Raw genomic sequence first — 23,767 nt, 5'->3', positions numbered from 1 at the left:
TACACTTATGAATGTGAAATTTGACCAATAAAATTAACAAATTAAGTATAAAAGCCTCCTTATTCATACTTTAAATATCCAAAAATTACATGTTCAAAATGCAGACAAAGTTTAAGAGTAGCCTATATTTTCCTTAATAAACAGACACCTCATACAGTACCATAACTTTTAACATGGCTACAATGTAGCTAAAGCTTGTTTCCATCCTGTTTCCAGTTGAGTGTCTTCTTTTTCTTAAAATTAATTAATTAATTAATTAACAAACAAATAAATAAATAAATAAAGTGAATAGATTTTAGGCCTATGTCTATATGGGCATAAATATCGAATTATATAAAAGGTTTTGTTGTGCTCTTGCTCAGATGATGGTGACGTAGCATGCGGTAATTCCTGTGAGTGATCCATGATCGGCCATGCGGCAGAAGAGAAGAGTCCCGCGGCTCACGGACCTGCTCATGCTGTCCGAGCGTGATCTTCAGAGTCAGTCCACACTCCACAGACTCTGACCATCGACCTGCTCCCCTGACACTCTTTTCCCCTTTAAACCAGCTGTTTTCACTTCACTGGAAAATCGATACATCTGACGACTTCTGACTTTTTTTGGCTCGAGTAAAGTAATTGCACGTCTTTCTCTTCGAAGTCATGTGATTGCACTAACCATTTTAGTTAACTAGTTGCAAGAAGGCAATTCCATGTGATTAATGTATAATTGTTTGCACTTAATTATTTAAACAGAATTAGTAATTAGCTGTAGCCTATTAAGGAAATTATGACTGGATTCTGGCTCAGGCTTGGTACATAGAACTGTACTTTGGTAATATAAATTTACACTCTTCACCTGAGGTAACATTAAATAAAAAATACAACAATAGTCAGAAAAAAAAATCAAACCTAATTAATTCTTAGTAGAAAAACTATTACATGGCTGATATGCAATAGCTTATGGGTATTTTCCCCTTCAATTTAATTTTTATTTTTTTACTTAAAACACAAATTGATTTTGAAGTAAAAGAAGCTTAAGGAGTGGATATTTGAGTTATTTATTTATTAATGACACAATTATGCTTCACACTGTGGCAACAAAAAATAGCACAATATTTAGCATAAGTCAACATATTTGATATACAGTTTGGATAAAGCAATTTCTTTTTACTTGTGTAATATAAGTTTAAAATAATAACTATTTTATATTTGGCATTGCTTAAATCTCACTTTTGTGACTCAACAGTTCAACACCCTTCAGTGGTTTTATATAGTTGAAAATAGGTCATGCTATGGCTTCCCCGAGCAGCAGCATCTGGATAATGCTAACCACATGAGTGATGATATGATAATGATGAGGGCAACACCTCGCAACCAAGCAGTTTATATGACCTTATGCTGCCAACATTCAGTGGATGGAGATAATATTAACAGTGTTGGAAATGTCTGTATTCATTAATATAGCAGCAGGTTTCGTGTTGCTCTTTTGCAAAATTATACAGTCAATTGAGGTCAACCACAAATAGACATGCACCCACTAACCTTTTTAACTGGCATCAAGCCAATGTTTTACAGTGTTGTGGGTGCAGTGTGGGTAACTGCCACGACCATGTAGCCTACTGTTTCTCGTGGGTGTACTTTTCAGGTTTAAACCCGTCTAACGTAAGGCCTATTTTAAAAATAAAAAAAGGGGGGGGGGGGACAGTAATTTAATACTAATAGTTCTGTAGAAATAGTACAACGCTATCTCACGACCAATTCGTACGAATTTGTACGAGTGATTAAAAGGTGGCTAATTCGTACGAATTTGTACGACCTCACTCGTACGAATTTGTACGATTTGTCTAAACCCACGTGACGGTTGGGTTTAGGGGCGGGGTCAGGTGTAGGTCATTCGTATGAATTCATACGATTTTGGCAAATCGTAAAATATGTACGATTTAGCAAAAAACGTACAAATTCGTACGAGTGAGGTCGTATGAATTGGTACGAATTAGCCACCTCGTAAAATTCGCAACACTGTATTTCGCAACACTTTTTGTTTCTGGAACATCAACTAACATCACTAATCACTCGTTGAGTTGCACAATTTTGAAAACTAATGTTAAAGGTTGTTTTAATGACATTTTCGGACATGCCCATTGACTCCAATGTTAAATGGGTCCATGGCCAATTCTATTATAGTCAAAAACTCGAGAGAGGAACCATTGTCAAAAAAAATGTTGTCCACCACTCTTGTTCATCCAAAACAAACTACAATATAGACTCAAGGTGTTAAATACCGGAATTATCCTTTAACCCTTCAAAAAAAAAAAAGTTTTGTTTGCTCAACTAATGGGGCACAATCTGCATATTTCAGCTTTATACTTAAAATATTCATAATAATTAGCCATTTTGTAATTCCTGGAAATTAAAATAAAAAAATAATCAAGATTAATTTTAGAGATTTGAAAACCGATCTTAATCTCATCACAAAATTCTGTAAATATAATAACAAAGCACGAGTCACTCCGTCCTTATTATAAGAACATCTCACACACAAAACTGCCACATCTGTGTTTCTGAAGGGCAGCTGCAAGGCCTTATTTATTCATTAATCTGTACCTATTTCTCCTGCTTTCCCCCATTTTATTCTCTGCCCACCATTAACCTTTATACAGAATGACCTTTAAATAACAAGGCAGGAGAGTAAACAGGAGAAGTGCATGCTTCAGCCCAATGGCTCCTCCTGTTCAAGACTCTTTAGCAGGCATGTCACATGGAATATTCCTGTTTTTCTTACCATCGAGAATATAGGTCAAAGTGGATTGATGGCTTGCAGGGTTTTCTCTAAACTCAAATACCGGCAATGTGAGATTATAGACATAATTACAACAAAAGGCAACAAAAACACAATCTACTGACAGTGTGCTTAATAAACAGTTTAATAATTATATATATATATATATATATATATATATATATATATATATATATATATATATATATATATATATAGCCTATATATTACAATAAATACTAAAAGTCCATTCAAATCACTAGCATTCATGTGTAAAAGTAGAAGCGTATCTCTTGTGCAATGACTTTTCCACTGGCACTTGCTGGAAGATATTGTAGCAGAGCATAAGCAGGGCATCCCAACCGTTCCTTGATTCCTTGAAGTCTTTTCGAAATGGTCAAGAAAGCAGGGGTGTTCCTCAGGGTGGGACCTCCAGCTCCTTAGCAAATAGCTTTTCAGTCCTTGAGCCTGGAGCAAAGGAGGGGTTTGATATAAAACTACAGTCTGCCTCATCTGTGTCTGGATATCCTCAACGATTCCTCAGGCTTTCCCTTCTTCACAAGATTTAAAAAGTATTGTTCTGGGACGTTTATTCTGCCATTGGACTTTAAGGATTTTACACATGACAGACAGCCTACAAAAAGGCAAGGTCCACTTAAAGATAAGATCAAGGCATAATGCATGGACTTTCTAATTAAATGGCTGATTGGCAGATATAATCAGCGACACGACTGTTTTTAGATTTGAAGGAACGTTAAACACCTAAAAACATTAAGCCGACTATATATATAACCACAAGCTGTATATATAAACTGACCTAGATATGTCTAATAGGTTGACATGATACTAACCAAGCAGGTCTCTGAAAATTGTATTTGTCCAGGACTTTTTGAATTGTGTCAAGTTGTTTTTAATGTTTCTTTAGAAATGTGGCTTGTTAATGTGTTTTGTTTCACTGAGTTTAGCAGGGAAATTTTCACATCTGTAAGGATTAGATTTCCTCTGCATCTATCTCTTTCTTTCTTTCTTTCTTTCTTTCTTTCTTTCTTTCTTTCTTTCTTTCTTTCTTTCTTTCTTTCTTTCTTTCTTTCTTTCTTTCTTTCTTTCTTTCTTTCTTTTCTTTCTTTCTTTCTTTCTGTCTTTCTTTCTTTCTTTCTTTCTCTCTCTCTCTCTCTCTCTCTCTCATATACAACTGCCCAACAAATACATCAATTCACAGAAAAACTTTAGTCTTTTGGTCTTTGTAAACTGCTTGGAGGACATCGATCTTTGTAGAAGAATGACACCCTTTTCCATTAACTTTTCAGACTTCTGCATCTGTATTCAATCCCAGACATCTCTAATGTGCTAACCTTTTATGATCTTTCAAATGAGATCAAACGGCATCCAGTTTTCCATTAATCCCTCACTGCTTCACTCTTTAAAATGATCAGAGTGTGCCGAGGAAGTGTAGTTTTCACTGGTGTTATGTCACTGTGGATTACACCTCATTCACACAAAGGCTTTTGTGTTCAAGACCAATTTCATGTTGACTCAGTGAAGGATTAGTGCTTAAGAGAGCCTTCACACGCTAAGAAGACTGTTATGTGTCTAAGTAAAAAGAAAAAAAGAAAAAGAACCATGCAGGAGACTGTTGAGAAGCATTGTCTTTTATATTCAGCATCAAAACAAGGCTCCCAATATATAAGACAAGATCAAATTATACTTCTGGCTGGCTATATAGAGCAAAGTTCATTCCCATAATTAGCATCATCCAGCTATGATCGCATACTGTCCTCTCTCACTGTTCGTGTGAAGTAGTGACTTCATTTTAGAGTTGGAAAAGTATTTTGGTAGAGATACTTCAACACACCCTGAAGACAAAGCGGTAGCTGTCAGTCAAACAGGAATTATGCCAAATCATATAACAATGTCAGGCATTAGTAGCCCTAGTGAATTCCCATCAGGCAGACATAACATACCGTTTTTCACTCTTTCTGTGAGTTACATTGATACCCCAATAGGTGGCGACAAGTGACTCTCTAAAGAGTCACTGAATCATTCACTCAACCCGATTTGTTCAAAAACACTGATTCATTAAGAAACTATCTGTGGACGAAATCACAGCCATGCTGCTACTCAGAACAACCTTTATTTTGCTCACGCAAAGCTGAACATATAGTTGTATATGTACATGCTAGTTTTACGTGCACAGCAACCCTACATAGGACCAGCGGATTATGTTTACAATTTGAGCAAAACTGGGACAAAGGTTATTTCTATGACTTTTGACACACCTGCGATGCATCTACAATCAGCATGTTTGTTTTATGTGGCGTCAACAAGTTTGGTCTCGTTCTGTCTAAAGTATGATAAGAGATTTTAGTTTTCCAAAATGGACTTTGACCAGGTTTTTTCCCAGAATATTTTTCTATCATGTTTATGTCGCTCTGATGAGTATATTTGTTCTCTGACCATAAAACAAATAAAGGTGATTCCGAACTGACCTTAAATCCACTTCTTTTGCTATATTTTTCCAGGTTCCAAAGAACACTTCCATTTCCAAGCATTTGGTTCTATCATATTGACACATAAAAGCTGACCATGACCACCGTAAATGCCCCCGTGTGTCTGCTCGCTCGGAATGAGTTTTATCGGAGTAAGTGCAACACTATTTTTAGCTCTCTGATGTTTAACCAGCCACAGGACACGTGTTATTCGGACTCTCTGCAGTTTCCCAAAGCTCTATTTATTTCTCATGAATGAACTTGTACCTGAATGTACAGCACACACTGTTCCTATTTTAGCCTTATCAACTGACATAGTCATTGACTTATTTGTTGAACAAATAAAAACATTGCTCCTCTTTTTGTGAATTGACAGAAATAGAATTACATTGCTTAAACATTACTGGGTAAAAACATCATAAGAAATAATGAAAAACAAAAATGTTTAAAATGACATTTAAAGTCCCCCTGTAGTCAATAATTATATCGCTTAAAACTCATCTTTGATCCCCAAAATTACATATTTAATTTTTTTCCTTGAAAAAATGTATTCATGCCTTAAAATAGTTTGAATGTAACTCTACACCCTTGCCTCATCTAGTATATGCGGTGCAATGAATATTCAAATTAGCACCTGCACCGCCTCCACTCACTCACACCAGCTCAGAGATACACTGAGATCCTGATTGGTTACAAGTTTGTGACGTCAAAAACACCAACCATTTCAAACCGCGTTTTTGAGACTGTCTTCAGATCACTGCAGTTTTAAGGAGAAAATACTCAGCAATGGTGGTGACTTGTAAATGTGCACATGGTTTGTCTTAAAGCATAAAAAACACATAGACATAAACAAAATAAAAGCTGAATTTTCACCACAGGGGGGAGTTTAAAATATGTATCAATGCTAAATAAAGTGCAGATTCAGATTTATTTTGATCAAATGCATGCCTAAGAGGATTTTCTCATGTGTTTATGTGTGTGTGATTGTTTTTGTTTTTAGGCATCTACCCAACAGACAAAATGAAGGCAGTCAAAAGTCTTTCTGATAACTTAATGGAACCAAAGCAAAGACAAGTGACTGTCTGGTTGACCAAATCCAAACACCAAGGTATGGTAGAAGTTCAACTGAGATCTGTTGATCTAACTAGATGTACATTTATCACTTCTGACAAGAACGTCTCTTTATTCCTGTCTTTATGTCTGAATGCAGATTTCTCAGGGCCTATGAATAATCGCTGGACAATAAATGTGGTTTCAAGGAGCCGGACATCAAGCGAAACCTCTTCCAAACGGATAAGTCCTGCTGATCGTGTGGTCAAGTAAACACCTGCACAAAAATAATTCATAGTGCTGGAAAAAAAGGGTATGACTTATATGTGCTGCTGATTATTACCTGCTAGATTATTATTGTTTTTTTTGGCATTGTCTACAGAAGACTTGCATGTTAGAAAACAACAAATTAGTTTTAGTTTATATGCTACCATTCAGAAGTTTGTGGTCAGTAAGACTCTTATGCTCACCAAGGCTGAATTTATTTGATCAAAAATACAACAAAAACAGTAAAATTGTGAAATATGAGTAGAATTTAAAATAAATGAATATATTTTAAAATGTAATTTATTCCTGTGATGTCAAAGTTGAATTTTCAGCATCATTACTCCTGTCCTCTGTCACATGATCCTTCAGAAATCATCCTAATATGCTGATTTGTTGCTCAAGAAACATTATTATCAGTTGAAACAGTTGTGCTTATTTATATTTCAGTGGAAACTGTGATCATTTTTGGTAGGATTCATTGATGAATAGAAAGATCAAAAGATCAGGATTGATTTTAAATAGAAATCTTTCATAACATTATAAATGTCTTTACAGTCACTTTTGATCAGTTTAATGCACACTTGCTGAATACATTTTTAATTTTTTTTTCTTTAAACAAATGTGCTACTGACCCCAAACTTTTGAACGGGTGTGTAATTATTCATTTAGTCGTGTTGCATTCACTCTGCTTTATTTACACAAAGCATATTCCCACCAACAGTAGGAAGAGATAGACCTCTCCAAAATAATAAATTGGAGAAATCACAGCTCACAATATGACTACTATATAAGAAACGGTCCTAGCTTGCAGTTAAAAGATCCCATTTTTTAAGATAGCCATTGCCTGTTTATTTATTTTTTATGATTATATTATTTTGCATGTGCGTTAGCTGGACCAACCTGAAATGTAACGTGATTTGACATAATTTATAATATTGTTTTTAATTTTTGGAGATCTTGCTCTTTCATCATTCAAATTCATAGGAACTGTATCTATTGCCTAAACAGAAAATAGCCAAGATGGCAATTGAGCGAACTGATTTGTCTTTAATGGACATCCAACTATTCTGCATTTTAAAAAGTACAAAAAGTAAACTATCACAGCACCTGTCACAGTCTCTTAGTTGGGACCTGTTGCTGCGAACAAAGGAAAAATGATGCCTGAAAAAGAACAGTCAGCATCCCACAAAGAGGCTTTTCCATGTCTCTAACCAACCATCGGAACTTAGTGACCTGGAAAATCCATGTACACATGGGAACAAAGCCGTACAACGTCATCTCTACAGAGCAATTTTCCATACTCACTGTTTGGTCTACTGCCCACACAGCATATTTTGAAGTCCACAGGCACTATGTTCTGTCCTTTTGGGGTTTCATAAACCATGTATGAAAGTAGATGTCTTCTATTCAGAAAGCAATGCACTAGTTTAGTAAAGTGTCTTTAAAATGCTTTATTCCACTCAAGAGCACTTTGAACCTATTTTTATTTCCTGGACCTGCAGCTCACCCTGTTCAAAAGGATGCTTAATGCATTTATTTGAATTAAACATTCTCTAAAAACTAACTGTTGGCTTTTTTCAAATTCTTGGATCATTTCTATACAAGGGGAACTGACATTTCACTCAAGGGCAGTTCTTCATGGTCATGACATTTAGTCTCCCTCAGTTACTATCAAACATTCTGTTTGTCCAAGTTGAAAGCGGATTCGCTGAATTTAGTTGCAGCGGATTACGTAATCTGATCATTCTAATAAATAAAATTAACAAAATTTCCTTTTTTCCACACTGCACTTTAGAATTAATTTAGTACAAATCAGCTGTAATGTACACGCATACAAAACTCCCAATTACCATGGAATATAAGAGAACCATGTGCAAAAGAAATGGACAACGAATGCAGGCTCTCCTCAAGACCCCATACATGTCTCAGCTTTTAGCATTCAATTACAACTGCACCTTCCAGTGAACTATTAAATGCATAGAAAATTATTTTTGGAAAAGGAGGTCTTTTCCCTCAACTATAGAGGGAAGATGGTGCATGCTTAATTTATTATAAAGACAAACAAAATCCAGTAGCAGTAGTGGGCTGTTTAAGACCATTTATTGTGCTGAAATACACAGGTTAAGACAATAACAAGTAACAAAATCTCCATCAGAGTTACAGATGTGTAAAAATGTACAAAATTCTTTTTGCAAGTTTCAGCTCTTCCATTTATTACGTGATATATATATATATAAAACAATGAATACAAAAAAGAAAGAAAAAAGGTACTAAAACAGCCCATTATATGGATGGGAAATTAAAAGAAAACTAGGGAACCATTTCCGTCCCCTAGCGTTGGTGTCCTGATCTGGTCTCGGATTCAGGAACGAGGAGAACTCCCCGCCTCCGACTTGCCTCCATCGCTACAGTCGCTCGCTTGCCTCATCACCATCTCCCGGGCGACACATGTCACCTGCCCATTGGTCACGCTCACCACCCCTGACCTGCAGAGAGACAACCAGATTAAGAATGGTAGCCATTGATACGACAAACTGATACCTCGTTACAAATTTGCAACTGCATAGGCATTTCAAATCAGCACTTGGCAAGGCCTTCATGTTACATGCACCAATTTAGGTGAAACTCAATCCAGTGACTCACTTCTGCTGCGCCTCCTCAGTAAGAGTTCCCATACCAGGCTGGTTCGGCTTCCCAAAGAAGAAACTGGACCACCAATGCCCAGAATCCTGCTTGGGCAGACCTAAAGCACAATTAAACACAGGTCAGAACAAAGCACAACCAGTCTTTCCTAATCTTTTAATCTTGATTTCGTATACAAATACACAAGCACTAACACAATCACTGTTAAGGCGTCTCTAAACAAAGACACTTAGGCTGGTACATGTACGTATGCAGTCAGGTGAAGACAACGGCTTAGCCCTGTCAGATGACTAAGCAATAGTCATTTTTCTAAATTCAATGAAGTGACTTCATCAAAAGATGATTACCCAAAACAATCAGAAGGACACCCATTTGAACAGAGCTGATGTGGATGACTGTGCAAATGGTTGCATAATGCGGGTGTAAATTGTCAGAAATGTTGCAATGAACTGCAACTGACCTGGATGATGTGGAATAACCTCCCCACTGTACTCTGAACTGCCACATGAGCTGCTACTGGATGTAGAGCCAATGCGCCCTGAAAAGAAACAGTCTTATAAGACAAATTCTCAGTATAACATCAACTATTAATGTTGCATTTACTGTAACAGTCAAGGCTACTTACTTCTGTAGTAGTCATGAGTGGCAACAAGAGAACCACTAGCTGGGATGGCTGCCATTTTACAGACTTGTGTAAATCGTGACTTAGATGGAAACCCTGTGAGGAGAGCGAACAAGAGATTTGGTCAGATATGATATGACAGCTTCTGTAGCAACCAGATTATAATTTACCATAATAACCCTGAAAAATTGCTTCTAATGAATACAGATCGACTCAAAAGAAGGCATTTAAAAGGTTGTATCACTAATGTGTGGTTTGAAACCTTGTTTTGGTTAGAAATTGTTATTGTAAGGGTTACTCATGTTTTAGTGTCAAACCACAATAATAACCAAAGTGACATTATGCCACACAAGGCATCCATTAAGAAAAGGCTTTCCACCGCATGTTTTAGAAGACTAAGCGAGGAAGTTACTTACAGTAGCGTTAAGCCCATAATAATTTTGCCAGTTGAGACTGAGAGGCATGTTTATGTACTCACAAAAGAAACAATTTGCCCCAAACATGAGAAAACATGCATATTGTATGTAGAGCACTACAGCAAGATGCATATCATTAACAGTGATAGACTAAAATGTACTCTGCTCAAATTCTCTAACCCAAACAATGACCACCCTTTAAAATATTAGTTGTAAGACCACATCCTCACCTTCTTTTGCCGCTCGTGCTGATGTTATTAAAGCACCCTGCTCGATTCAGTCGGAGGCTTTGGGGAGAAAACGCTAGGCGACGGGGCCCATTTGAAATGGTTTGGATGGATAAGACCCTCCACGTCAGGAAATAACTACCGCAATGCTGTCTAACAAAAACAACTCGTTCGCTGACATTTATACAGACACGTTTGAATGGAGGCGGGGCGTCTCTCTCCTCTATATAAACACCTCCGCGTGGAACCGGATCAAACCAGCGAAATCAAGGACGGAAGGGTTGGTGCTTTCTTTCTGAAAATGTTCAGAAACAGTGAAATTGTTGCCAAAATTTGGCCTTGTAACACATTGTGGGCATAATACCGCATTACAAAATCAATAAATGCATACAATGAATAGCATTTTAAAAAGTTTGGTAATTTGTTTTTGTAATATTCATCGAACACATTTGTCACGCATCCCTTGTGGTCTAGTGGTTAGGATTCGGCGCTCTCACCGCCGCGGCCCGGGTTCGATTCCCGGTAGGGGAAGTAGTGTTTTGATCAAAAATTCCACTTATCATTTGTAAAACAAATAATACCCACGTCTATTAAATTGACCATAAACGTATTATTGCGATTTAGTTGGTAATTGTTTACTCGCATTCGAATCTGATTGAGCACTGTGTCTGACGAATAAAACCAGCTTACCTACCCATAGTTACATTGCAATATTTGCTTTTGAGCTAGGAAGGAAAGTTTCGGGGAAATTATTAAAAACCATACATATATAAATAATAAGACAGCTGAATGGTTTTATTTTTTGTATTGTACTTTTATTTTTGTATGTCCTTTAGTATTTGGAAGAAGAATTGTTTGTAACACAGAATTTAATTAAAATAATTTAAATAAACGTTTCTAACTATTATCCAACTAATATGGCAACTAATTATCTGATAGGCATTATACAACTTGTGTTGGCTATAAAATGTATCATAGGCCTACTGAGAATACCTGGGCAGACTGAAAGTGGAATTCAGAGTCTGTAAATCAAAGGTGCTCAAGCCTTAATAAAATGTATATTATCTACATGTTAATGCAAGAACAAACGAAAAATATTAAAACATGAATATATTGCATGTTTTTAGCATCTTTGCTGAAAAATTAGCAAAGAACCAGAAGCACATGATCTCTCCAATCTTCAAGTAACGTGCACTGCCATCTAGTGGCCGATTTACGTCATGAAGAATATGAAAGGAAGAGAAACAAACAAACAAAAGCCATTTGAATGAATGCTTTATTGATATACAAACAATTGACAAAATAAATGAAGCATTACACCACTGTTGTTTTAAAATAAAATGATCAGAGCCTGAACAGCTAGGCTGAGATCCCTAATTTAAAGCTATACGGTGCCTGTTCCCTAAACAACCTCCCCAAACGACTTGTTAATATACTACTCAAATTCATAATAATAATAATAATAATTAAAAAGTCCTTTCCCTCTGAATGTTCACTATCTTTTCCTCATCTTTTCAACGTTTTGCACTATGCAGAACTACAGGTGCATTCTAATTCTATGGAGTGTAACACAGATTTCAGTAGGAAGTCGTGTGAAATTGGCATCCTCCTCATCAGCATCAGTCAGTCAAATGCATGTAATCCCTTACATCTCACTCAATGAGGCATGTAATCATCATTGGGTAATATACTGAAACAAGGCCACCCACTGACCCATACAAGTGAATGAATTATCAGGAAAGGTCAAATAAGAGACTACACTTGCTATTAGTGAAATATATTCCAATATCTTTCAGGTAAAAAGTGACTGTGCTACCGTACAGACTACACTAGAGTTTGCATCTGTCTGGAAAAATCAACAAACGCCACTAACAAAAGGAATTTGTCTCACTTAGAAGGACTTACTCGCCATTTGAAATTTTGGGTTAGTGCACACGAGAGCAATTGCATTTTTATTTCTTACAATTGAACAAAGTGATCTTTGTGACTTGATAGTTTGTGTGCGTGTGAAACATTCTGACAGAAAAAGGTCTATGGCATCTACTAACTGGCACTCACAGCATGGCACAAAGTAAAGGCAAGTGATTTCCAACATAAATAAAACATTCCCATTAATCAATCAAAACATAACAATAATAATCGAACAAGAGCAAAGGTAAAAGAGGATATAAAGCAACAACAACAAAAAAACTTTACCAGCAAAAGTCCAATAAAGCAATACAGAGTGAGAGTGTAAGGCCGACTGAGGAGGTCAGACATTCACCAGGTGTACAGCAAAGGCTCGCTTCACATTGCACTGAGAGTAAAAAAGAACTCAACTGAATGCTCAGCAGCATAGGAACCGGCAGCAAGTTTCTGCTCTTTTCTTTATTGGCCTAGAATCCTCCCCCCCTTCAGATTTGAATATTTCTTCTTTGTGTTTTGTACCCCTCTGCCATCTGATGAATGCTGCTTGGCAGTACTGATTAAATATAGTTATTTGTATTCCTTTATAGTCATATATAGATAAAAGTTATGTAAAAACATTATGCAAAGCAGTGTAAAATAGTTTCTAATACAAAATGATTCAACATTTTTCTTCCTTTGTACAACCTGTGATGATTTCATGTCACAGAACCTGTACTATGCGAGTGTGTATTTTTAGTGAGATGAGCAAGCACATGCTAGCAGTAGGTGGAGGAGTATCAAAGGAGGGATGAAAGAATTCAGAGAGAACGGAAGTGTGGGTGTAGTCAGGATTCACAAAGAAATGAGATGAGTGTTTGCACGGAGAGGGCGGGCTCTCAGAATGGAGCGTTGTCCTGCACTGGGTTTGACTCGCTCGGAGAGTGAGCACTTTCACCATTGGCTTTCCCTCCAACCACCTTATACTGAGACACACAAACATGGATCAAGAAGAGAGCAGTTCTACTTTAAAACGCATCCGTCAAGTTTCTGGACATGTACTCTTCGCATTCATGTGGTTTTATATGACTTTGAACAACTTTTATATCGTTTTTAATAAATGCTTACATTTCATGTGGTGTAATCATCAAGAAAAAAGTAATATCATATTTTCCTTGCATCTTAAATATTATTTTAAAAGAGGCCATTAAGTGTTTTTGGCACTGAGGGACTTCAAGGGTCCATTACTCCACACTACAGTTCAAAATCTTGGGGTCAGTAAGAATTTAATTTAATTTTTTAAAGAAATCAATACTTTTATTTAGCAGGACACATTAAATTGATCAAAAGTGACAGTAAAGACATTTACAATTTTACACAAGATTTTATTTTCAAATAAATGCTGTTTTTTTTTTTATCCTGAATTTTTTTTTTATCATGGTTTCCACAAAAATATTAAGCAGCACAACTGTTTTCAACATTGATAATAATCAGAAATATTTCTTGAGCAGCAAATCAGCATATTAGAAAGATTTCTGAAGGATCATGTGACACTGAAGACTGGAGTAATGAGGCTGATGCAGATTTGAATAGAAAACAGTTATAAATCATAATAATATTTCAAAATGTTGCTGTTTTTACTGTACTTTTGATCAAATAAATTCACCATGGGTTCTAAGAGACTTCTTTCGAAAAAATGCAAATATCTTACTGAACCCAAATTTTTCAATGGTAGTTTATATATAACTTTTGATCAATTGAATGTGGAGGTTGTTGTTGACTCTTGTTGGATGCATGACTTTGATTTGATGGATGATTATTATTATTTTTTTCATATTTGTCAATTGTATTTTTAAAAATAAATTATTAGATCACATGCCAAAAAAAGAAACTAATAATACAACTACTAAGTGAATTCTTACCTTGATGTTTCCAACTTTGTCCTCAAACGATTTGAAGGTTGGAGAGTTCCTATATATAACAAACACACATATTAATCCCAGAATTCATAGTGAAATAAGCATATAATATAACTATACATAAGCAAATGTGCACAGAAAAGTAACTGGCAGATAAAAGGTTAAAGTTTAGACATTTTTTGCTTTAAATAAAAAACATGTAGCCATTTGTGTGAACAATATCTAATATTTGAATGTCCAATGAATCAGAAACAGTTTGTGTTGAGGGGCATTGTTTTACACTAGTACTTTACCTCATAGTTGGCATACTTATTGAATGGCGAATGGAGTAGTTGCTACTTCGAAAGCATTAAAGGAAGAAAAAGTTGCGAGTGTTAGCAAGCAAGCAGGAAAGCATGTAAGGCAGAGAGATCAACTGGGTTACACCAGACACAGACTGCTAGCACATTTCATTTCATTCATGCAAAAGCAGGGTTTTGGAGCTAAAATAACATTCAAATCAATACTAAATTTCAAATGATAATTAAAGCAATTTTTTCTAAATTAAATGGGCTTGGTATTAAAAAAAACAGAGCTCTGTGTTATGCATTCATTATTTGAACATTAATCAGTCTTACCCAAAGGAGTTAGAGAAAGGAAGAGCTCTGTAGACCAAGCAAAGGCAGCGTTTAAAAAGAAACGGGAATACAAAACCAATCAGATTGGGAGTTAAGCATGACCGGAGCAAGCAGGAAGAACAAATTATGAGAATTACTGTTTGTACTGATATCGAGAATCCACTGACTAGCAAAAAACGATTTGATTGGGATGAACATGAATAGATGTTATTTACACACTGAATAAATTTGAGTGATGTACTTATTTGTCTGATGAATGAAGGATGAGGTTTGAAAGGACATAATGGAGGTTTCATTTATAAAACATGGTTGAAGCTTTTGATCCGTTGAATGAAGCTAATATCTTCTTTCTGTCATGTATCATAGTTGCTCAACACACCAGTCTCATGATTTTGAAACTGATAACTGAGTCTCAGGCCTCCGCATTTCAGAAAACTGAGGACCAACTAACAACATGATGTTTTAAAATACAGGCCTCCATAAAACTCCATGTCTTCTGACTACTGTTTGTGTTAGGGGTGGTGAAGGAAGCTCAATTAATGTGTGCAAATATTGACAGGAACTAGAAACAGAAACAATGTAGTGAAGTGAAGCCAGGAGAACAGGTTAGGGAGCGCTTCTGTTCAAAGTAAAACAGCTGAACGCAGTTGAAGTGGCTCTTCTGACGGTGGCTGCACTGCATTAACACTCACTATGGATAATCATGGCTTTATAATCATGATGAATGACAGTGGGATGTGACACAAATGCAAACGAGTGGATCAACAACCAAAGAGAGCTGGGAGAGAGGGAAACACAGGCTCTGTGTACAAATCCAGTTCAGTTTTCAATACAATCTTTTGATTTACTGAGATTTCAAACCAAATTTGTAGGTTTTTCAGATTAGATCTCACTTTTTTTGTCATTAAAATCAATGAATTTGAATTGGATTTGTACTGCCTGTCTGAACAAACCCAAAGACCAAATGTAAAAAAGTAAGAGGCATGTGATGAAGTCCATGCAGATAAGATAAAAATAGCAGAGTTAGACAAAATAATTAACGACGACATTAACAGGGAACTATTAGTAAATCTTATTATATTATTATTGTCTTATATTTCATAGTACCCCAAGTGATTGCAGTGCCACTGTTCTTCGTGACTGGAATAAGAGTACAAGAGAAAGACAGGAAGAACACGGGTGGGCATTTTGACTTGTGCATTACCTCATGTCACCCAGTTTCCTGCTGATGGCCGTGCCAACGGTGGAGAGGGCGGCTGACGTCTTCTGTCCAGCCTGAGACAGCGTTTCCTGAGTCTTTTTATACCTGTGAGAGGAAGAGCACAGAGAGAAGACGATGTGGGGAGAGAGAAATAAAATAAAAACATGTGAAACTCATTAATGTCCACAAACTTAGGAGTTAGTCAACATGACCCCAGCTTCCAGATGACAAAATCAAGTCAGATACCCTTAAATTCGCTCAAAAAATTAGGGATGCACGATATATCGGCACCATATCGGTATATGCCGATATATTTTAATTTTTAATGTTATGGCCAATAAGAAAATATGGCCGATATATTTAAAGCCGATAAAAAATGGGTTATTTCCAACAGCTGAGACACTTCAGATGCGCACTGTCTGCCATGATGGTTTTGAATTGCTTTGGATTTAGATTAAGATTTATCGGCCAATCTATCGGTTATCAGATTGCAAATATAAAGAACTATCGGTTATTGATATCGGCCAAAATGTTTATGTTGTAAAATGTAATGTTCATTGGATAGCACCTGAAAAAAAAAAAAAAAAACGAATACCGGTATATACTTTTTAAAAGGATGCATAAAAATGTATTAAGTGACAGTAACGACATTTATGTTACAGAACATTTTTTTTTAAATGCTGTTCTTTCTATTCATCAAAGAATCCTGAAAAAGAGAGCATCACCACAAAACATCTACAGATTAAGCACATTTGCAATTGCAATTCCCACAACTAAAAAAGCAATATAAGACTGTAAAATATCTAAATAACCCATCAGCAAAATATCCACAAAGCATAGCAAGCCACCCTAAACCAATCCTTTAACCCTTCAGGACCATGATAAAACCAAAAAGCAACCTTTAAAAAACACAAAATGAAACGTAAAGAATGAAGTAACTCACACTTCAGAGCTGGCAATGTCATCCAGAGTGGAAGAAGCTGAAACATAGCTACAAACGAACAGGGTAATACATTCAAATCTCCACTCTCACAACCACAAGGTGCTAGAAACACACACATGCATACAATATTTTCATTTTTAAATTACGATTATACAGTTATGCTGCCTCACAAGCAGAATGCAGGCGCTGCTAAACTGCACAGTCAGCAAAGAAATGGCATTTTACTTCACACAAGTGTGTGTTCTTACACACACAAACTCCAGGCATTTAACTTAAGAAACTCATGTGATCAAATAAGATGTGTGAGTATATTTCAGCTTTCCAATAAAAAAAAGTGACATTATATAAGCTGCCTTAGCTTTTGGGGAAACAGGTAGCATGTTAGCGTGCAGGATATTGCAAAGTAAGTCTTGATGTAATATTCGTGACTACAGCAAGTATGGTTTCAGGAAGCATCAATCGGTCAGTATTGATGCAGACGTGGCATTCGTTCATCTAAACATGACAAGACTTTCCTTAGACAAACATATGCTCTCTGTCTGCAGACGTCTCAGTCTGGATGTGTGATTCAAAGAGTGTGTAAAGAGGGAAGTGGGAGATCTCTCACACACTCGTGATAATATAGCCTGTCCGACAGGTTCAGCTATGAAGCTGCAACTATATCAGGACTGCCGCTATGATTCATGGGACCCAGGGGAAAACATGACCCACAGGGGCTGATTTAAGATAGTCATCTATGTAGCTAAACCTGTTAGTATTACTCTAATTACAGTAATCACATAGTTTACTACGTGATCAGCATAGGAGACTGACAGAGAAGAGAAGAAATTGCTGGATAAAGTCGTTATTTTTGTGTTTTTGCACACAAAAAGTATTCTCGTCGCTTCATAACATTAAAGTTGAACCACTGTAGTCACATGGACTATTTTAACTTTACTATCTTTTTGGGCCTTGAAAGTGACAATGATAATGATGTTGCTGCCTATGGTTCAGAAACCTCTCGGATTTCATCAAAAATATCCTAATTTGTGTATTTTGGCCTTTTTGATATGGTAAATCAAGCAAATTGTCAGCGGCTTCAACAGTTAGCTAACAACCTGTTTGATATGCCATTTTATTATTGGCAGAGTAGGCTGGTCCACTATTCGAAGGTGTGGGGTCAGTAAGATTTTAATAAGAAAATAAAAATTGTATTTATCAAAGAAGACACATTAATTTGTTTTGTTTTTTAAATGACGTTAAAGACATTTATAATGTTACAAAAGATTTCTATTTCAAATAAATGCTGTTATTTTCAGCTAGTAAACTATATCAAATTGTAATCATTTTTCACAATATTGCTGCTTTTACTGTATAAATAAAAGGCAGCCTTGGTGAGCCTTCTTTCAAAAACATTTGCAAAAAATCGTATTGACCCCAAACCTCTGAACAGTATCGTAAATAGATTTGAATTAATGAAGCGATTAAGTATTTCCACAGACAAACACACACAAAACTCTCTCAATACGTGAGAAGGTCAACAGCTGCAAATTTCAGTGGCTACTAATTCAGGGTGCATGAAAGCAGCATAGCATTTAATAAAGAATGAAACATCTGTATGATGATCCTGTTTGTTTCAGAGATGAAGTACTATTTGCATGGGTGGACCAAAAAAACTGACTATCTGACTTTGAAGGGAAAAAACAGAAGAGTCAAAAATATGAGACACGATTCAGTGTTTCAGAAGCCCACTTAAACTAAAAATAGCATTTTAAAAACCATCCGTCTTAATTTGAGAGACGAGTTTTAGTTATTTGTGTCAGACTGTTATGAATGGTTAATTTAACACATCAATGGGCAGAGCATTTGAACACCTGAATCTATATTTTGATACACTGCATCCACTGATTTGTGATCAGCAGGGCAGAAAAAACCCCAAGGCATCAGTTATGTTTCCTCCTGAAACACGCTGTTTGATGGTGAGAAGGGTTGAGGTCTGGAATCAGGTGTTCAAATGCTTCATCCCCATTGACGTGTAGAGAGTAGGTGAGAGGAATTCATGCTTTCACTGCAAATACACTCTAGATACGTGCCGATGTGGTCAAACACTCACACATCGCACCCTGTAACCTTGTCATTCCACTGGCCCAGTTTCTCTGACATCTTCACATAGCTTAAAAAACACAGACATGGTTATGTGCTGCCTGGAGCAGAGCACACAGTGAACATCACTAAAGCAGAGTGTGGTGGTGTTACTGATAATCCAAAAAATGACCAATAACTTCCCTGTACTGACAGACTGATCAGTATGCCCAGGGAAATTATTCTGCTGATATTTGTTCACTTGGAGTTTCCATTGGATAATTTTCATTATTTATTTGAATAGATAGTAGTGAGCAAAGTAAAACGGTATGTGCATCTTACTGTATGGATCATTTTCACAGACTGTGTTGATGCGTTTCTATTAAAATTATAAATCTAACAAAGTTTTTAATATTTTCCTTTTTTTTTTACATTAATGTATAATATCATACATTGCAGTATATTGGCATTAAATGTTATATTACTGTTCACCTATAAGTTTACCCATCTATGGTGACTTCCACTTCTATAAAGTACAGAAATGTGAAAAGGGTCCATTATTGACCATCGGCCCCCTCTAAAATATTCTTAATGGCATTGGTTTAAAAAAACATAGGTCATTTTAAAGCTTGCCGGCAAATTTTATCTTTGACTTAACATACATTTGATCCACCTACAGGATCAAAAACAGAAAACATCAAGCATCTATTGTTTCTATCTAAAACCTGAAGAGTCACACTCAAACCAATGGCCATGAGCCACAGCTTGGAACACAATAAATAGTGATGATTCATGAGTCGACTACAATCCTCCCACAGAGCCTTTTGAAACCAGACTGCCATTTTTCAACTGATAAAACAATTACACTGAAGGACTTTCAGCTGATGACATAGATGTCCGCCCATGATATACACAGAAAAGCACAGTCATCTCCGCTGCCTGAACAGGCACTCAGAGAGCTTTTTCTAATGCTTTCATGAGGTAATGTACAATCCAACAGAAAATGCATCTAGACAACTGAGACAACAGCAGCATAAAGCGAGGGGAATGTGTGTGAGCCGGAGGAGAGCGAATTGAGGGTGGTGGATTAGTTCAAAAAGGTTCAGTTCTGCCATGAATTCCTCCGCTGATGGCACCAGCTACAGGATCTGCCATCATACAGAGTCGTTACCTAATTCCCACTTCAACAAACCTTTTATGTTCTGAATTTTGTTACATTTTGTCCAAAATTATATCAAATCACTCTCATTCCTGACGAGTCTGTGAAGCGGGTTTAGGGTTTGACTTTGCAGATGGCATCCCAGTCACCTCCTGAATTTGAGTAAGCGGGACATGTAGAAGGAAGGCATCCTTACGCGTTTGAGGTCTGGACGTCCTGCCAGCTTTTAGTGATGTTCTGTTTGAACTCGGTCAGGGGGCTGAGTCCCAGTTTCCGCTTCAGCTCCGCCGAATGACGCTCTTTAGCCGACAGCACCTGCCGCAAGGTGTGGATCTCCTCCTCAACCTGATACCAGAGGATTTTTTAGAGAGGTAAATAACTCCTCAACAGGAATATATTTTTTTCTATTTAGAATTAAAGGTGTTGTATATAACTTTTTCATTCTACTAAAGCATACAAATACATAATATACTTGCACATATTGAGGAAACATGCTTAGTTCACACACTCGTTTCTCTGAAAAACACGTCTACAGCCAGTTATTTTACTTTGAAATGTGCGTTTCCAGGCTGGAATGTTTGTTTTTATTTTGAGGGAGAAATGACAATCTCCGATATTTTGAATTTGGACTGCAGTACCTATTTCGACCACTAGTTGTCATTCTTACAGACTGAACCTCTGAATGAACATGTTAAACAACCTAATTTGAAGACCTATAGGAGAAGATGAGCACATCTTCAAACTCATGGCTCAGTATGGCAGTGTCATACAGAGACTGTAGGCGTTTACCTTGGTGAGCTCCAGTCTCAGTTCCTCGGCCTCCTCCTCTGTCAGTCCTGGGGGAAGAGTCTCTGGACTCACAGCTGCTGCTCCCCTCTCTTCAGGAACGTCCGAGAGAGAGTCAGAGCCCAGGCCTTTATGTGGAGAGTTCAGATTGATGTCTGAAAGCAAGACATCAATGTTCAGTGTTATGTTCAGTGACATAAGTTAAAGGTGAAGTGCATATTTTCTGTGACGCTATACAGAAATCTAATAATTTTGATCACAGAATCCCACCCATAAGAATGAATATATATATATATATATATATATATATATATATATATATATATATGGGTTTTTATTTTATATAGAATTATTTATTAATTTTGGCAGATACATTTTCATGTTAAAGCCTTTCTTTTCTGGGGAAAAAACAAACAAATGATGACTCATTCTGCACAGCACATATTTTTGACCAATCAATTGTCTAAAATAAGAATGTCCAAGCAAAGAGCAAATCATGGTTCGTGGATGTGAAAAATCTTTTAAAAGGCATGAGTCTTTCAATTTGTTCCACCCAAACTTCCTTTTTCAATAGTAAATATGTCACCACAGAAAGAAAAAAGTATAAAAGAGTACAACCACTCTTCACATGAGAGTAACTCACATTCAGAAGCAAAAGCATAAACAGCTCAAGAAGAAAAAATAAATAATATACAGTATACACACACATACATATTATAGATTATAAACAAAAACAATATACAGTATGGTGTTTATATATTTGTTGTGTATATATTTTAAGTCATTTAATACATAGCCTACAGTTCGAATGTTTGATCAAACTGTGCCCAATTTAGGTCAGGCTAAACAGAGAGGTCACGTGGGGTGTAAGTTATATTAATGAGACATGTCATCAGCCCCTCACTGACCCTAAACTGCCAATTTAAATGGCATCACATAATGTGACACAAAAGACAAAGGACTGGTGCTATCTTAACGGTTGGGTTAATAATGTTAAAATACCACATCCAAGTTGCAAAATCATCACGCCATAAAAAGCACAAGCCGAGCAAAGGCACCATAACTTTCCTACATCATCTCTTTGATTTCACTGTAAATCAAATAACTGAGATAGAAACACTTCCACTCAGCCGAGACGTGTTTTTGTCGTGCATTCCTAACCTGATCGCCTGCCCTGCCCTGATCTCCCCTTCACCGCCACATATTCACCACGCTGGGGTCCAGAGATAAGGCTACAGTTACGCTACATTACGCGATAAACGTAGGCTACATGCTGCTCTATCAATCCAATGTATCGTGTTTGATTGCTTTGTTTTTGTTTACCTTGATTGGCGGAATCCATGTCGTCAAGTTTGGATCTTCAAAATGTTGCTTTGACAGTTACGTAATTAAGAGGACTGTGCAAAAAAACTACGTGTCTTCCCTCTTCTATCAAAACATCCAAAAGCGCTTGACAAGCCAACACAAGATCCCGAGCGATCAGCCAGCTCAGCTTGAAGAGCTGCCCAAGTGCTTTCTTTCCGGCGCCTTGAGATGACGTCTACTAGCGTCCTTTTTCCTGCGATCAACAATAGCTGTGAAAAACACTATTAGCCCATTATTGCTGTTTCTTTTTAGGAAAATCTAGCATATCATTACTTAAGACTGAGAAGCATGCCATTTCTATAGAACAAACCGAATACCAGAAATTGCACGTAGTAGGTTATTAAACTGTGGTTATATGAGCATTCTTTGAGTTATTCATCAAATCATGTCTTGACAATTCTTTTGTTCTACAGAGCATCAGCGATAAAGGCTCTTTTGTCTTTGCACTGCAGAGAATCGATCCTGTTAACAAAGCCGTTTTCGTTAAACCGAATCAACAGCTCACCGTCTTTAAAGTAAAGTAGCCTAAAGTAAACCATGAAATCAACTATTCTTATTTTTGTGGAATGTTGCAGTGTTCATTATAAATTATTTATCTGTGCACATCATTATTTAAAAAATAGCCTAATAATAATATTGTGCCCTTCTTTGTAATCTTTAATCAAAATAACTTCCCCTCCCTCTTGCAGTGACATGCTTATTCATATTTGAGCATCCTCATTTGGCTGCAAGGAAAGAAAACGAGGACGGAGGAATCGAAGGAAAGCTTGTAGCCTATATTGGAATATCCTTGACCTTGATCACTCGAGTGTCACATTCCTGCGTCATCAGCTGCGCTCATAGGATCTGCCCTTATGTTGTTGAAGTGTGGTTATTTAAGAAATGAATAGGCCTAAATAATAATAAGCAAGATTCCCTATGGATATATTGTGATATATGATTTATTTAAACTGCAAAGGTTAAGCATGAATTAAAATTATTGTGACAGATGTGAAGGGGGAGGATCATTTACTGTACGTGGGTCAGGTTTCTTGACAAAAAAAACTTCCACATATGTGTATCCTCACTCTCTGGAAGCTTCCTTACTCCTCATTCCTCATGGTACAATTAGATAATTGAGATGACCTTCAAGATGGCTGAGCTCGATTGGTTTCCGGGTCATAGGATGGAGGACAGAGGAGTGGGGAAACGAGGAGGGATATTGAGGAGCACCCCTCTCCTCTTGTCTTATGACGTGTTTACTGGCGTGTGGGCGGGACAACCTGTCACTCATATGACACAGCAATAGCAAACCACAACAATCCAATCTAATCAATTACCGAAGGACAAAATCAAGTGCTAAACTTTACTTGTTTGAGAA

The 23,767-nt window shown here is 36.7% G+C and overlaps 2 protein-coding genes across 13 annotated transcripts; both read right to left on the bottom strand.

Annotated features, from left to right (window-relative positions):
* Window positions 1-8,636: 8,636 nt before the first annotated feature.
* On the bottom strand, window positions 8,637-10,673 carry ppdpfb (pancreatic progenitor cell differentiation and proliferation factor b). The gene is made up of 5 exons (XM_079589303.1): window positions 10,476-10,673; window positions 9,833-9,925; window positions 9,668-9,745; window positions 9,208-9,307; window positions 8,637-9,050 (listed from the first exon to the last, which is right to left on the bottom strand). Exons 2-5 carry the CDS (start codon window positions 9,885-9,887, stop codon window positions 8,927-8,929), a joined length of 357 nt encoding a protein of 118 aa, XP_079445429.1. The 5' UTR covers window positions 9,888-9,925; window positions 10,476-10,673; the 3' UTR covers window positions 8,637-8,926.
* A 1,057-nt stretch (window positions 10,674-11,730) lies between these two features.
* Window positions 11,731-23,130, bottom strand: tpd52l2b (tpd52 like 2b). 12 transcript variants are annotated; one of them, XM_079589142.1, is made up of 10 exons: window positions 22,366-23,130; window positions 21,046-21,197; window positions 20,453-20,601; window positions 19,129-19,188; window positions 17,037-17,084; window positions 16,097-16,198; window positions 14,893-14,919; window positions 14,569-14,613; window positions 14,279-14,327; window positions 11,731-13,342 (listed from the first exon to the last, which is right to left on the bottom strand). In XM_079589142.1, exons 1-10 carry the CDS (start codon window positions 22,382-22,384, stop codon window positions 13,256-13,258), a joined length of 738 nt encoding a protein of 245 aa, XP_079445268.1. In that variant the 5' UTR covers window positions 22,385-23,130; the 3' UTR covers window positions 11,731-13,255. The 12 variants fall into 12 exon arrangements, with proteins under 12 accessions (XP_079445268.1, XP_079445272.1, XP_079445273.1 ...); XM_079589146.1 differs by having other exon boundaries at window positions 14,569-14,610; XM_079589147.1 differs by lacking the exon at window positions 14,893-14,919 and having other exon boundaries at window positions 14,569-14,610.
* Between the last annotated feature and the right edge of the window lie 637 nt (window positions 23,131-23,767).

The sequence above is a fragment of the Phoxinus phoxinus genome (genome assembly GCF_949152265.1).
Source record: "Phoxinus phoxinus genome assembly, chromosome: 18".
NCBI classification, from domain to species: domain Eukaryota; kingdom Metazoa; phylum Chordata; class Actinopteri; order Cypriniformes; family Leuciscidae; genus Phoxinus; species Phoxinus phoxinus.
This window is presented reverse-complemented; position numbering and strand designations above follow the sequence as displayed.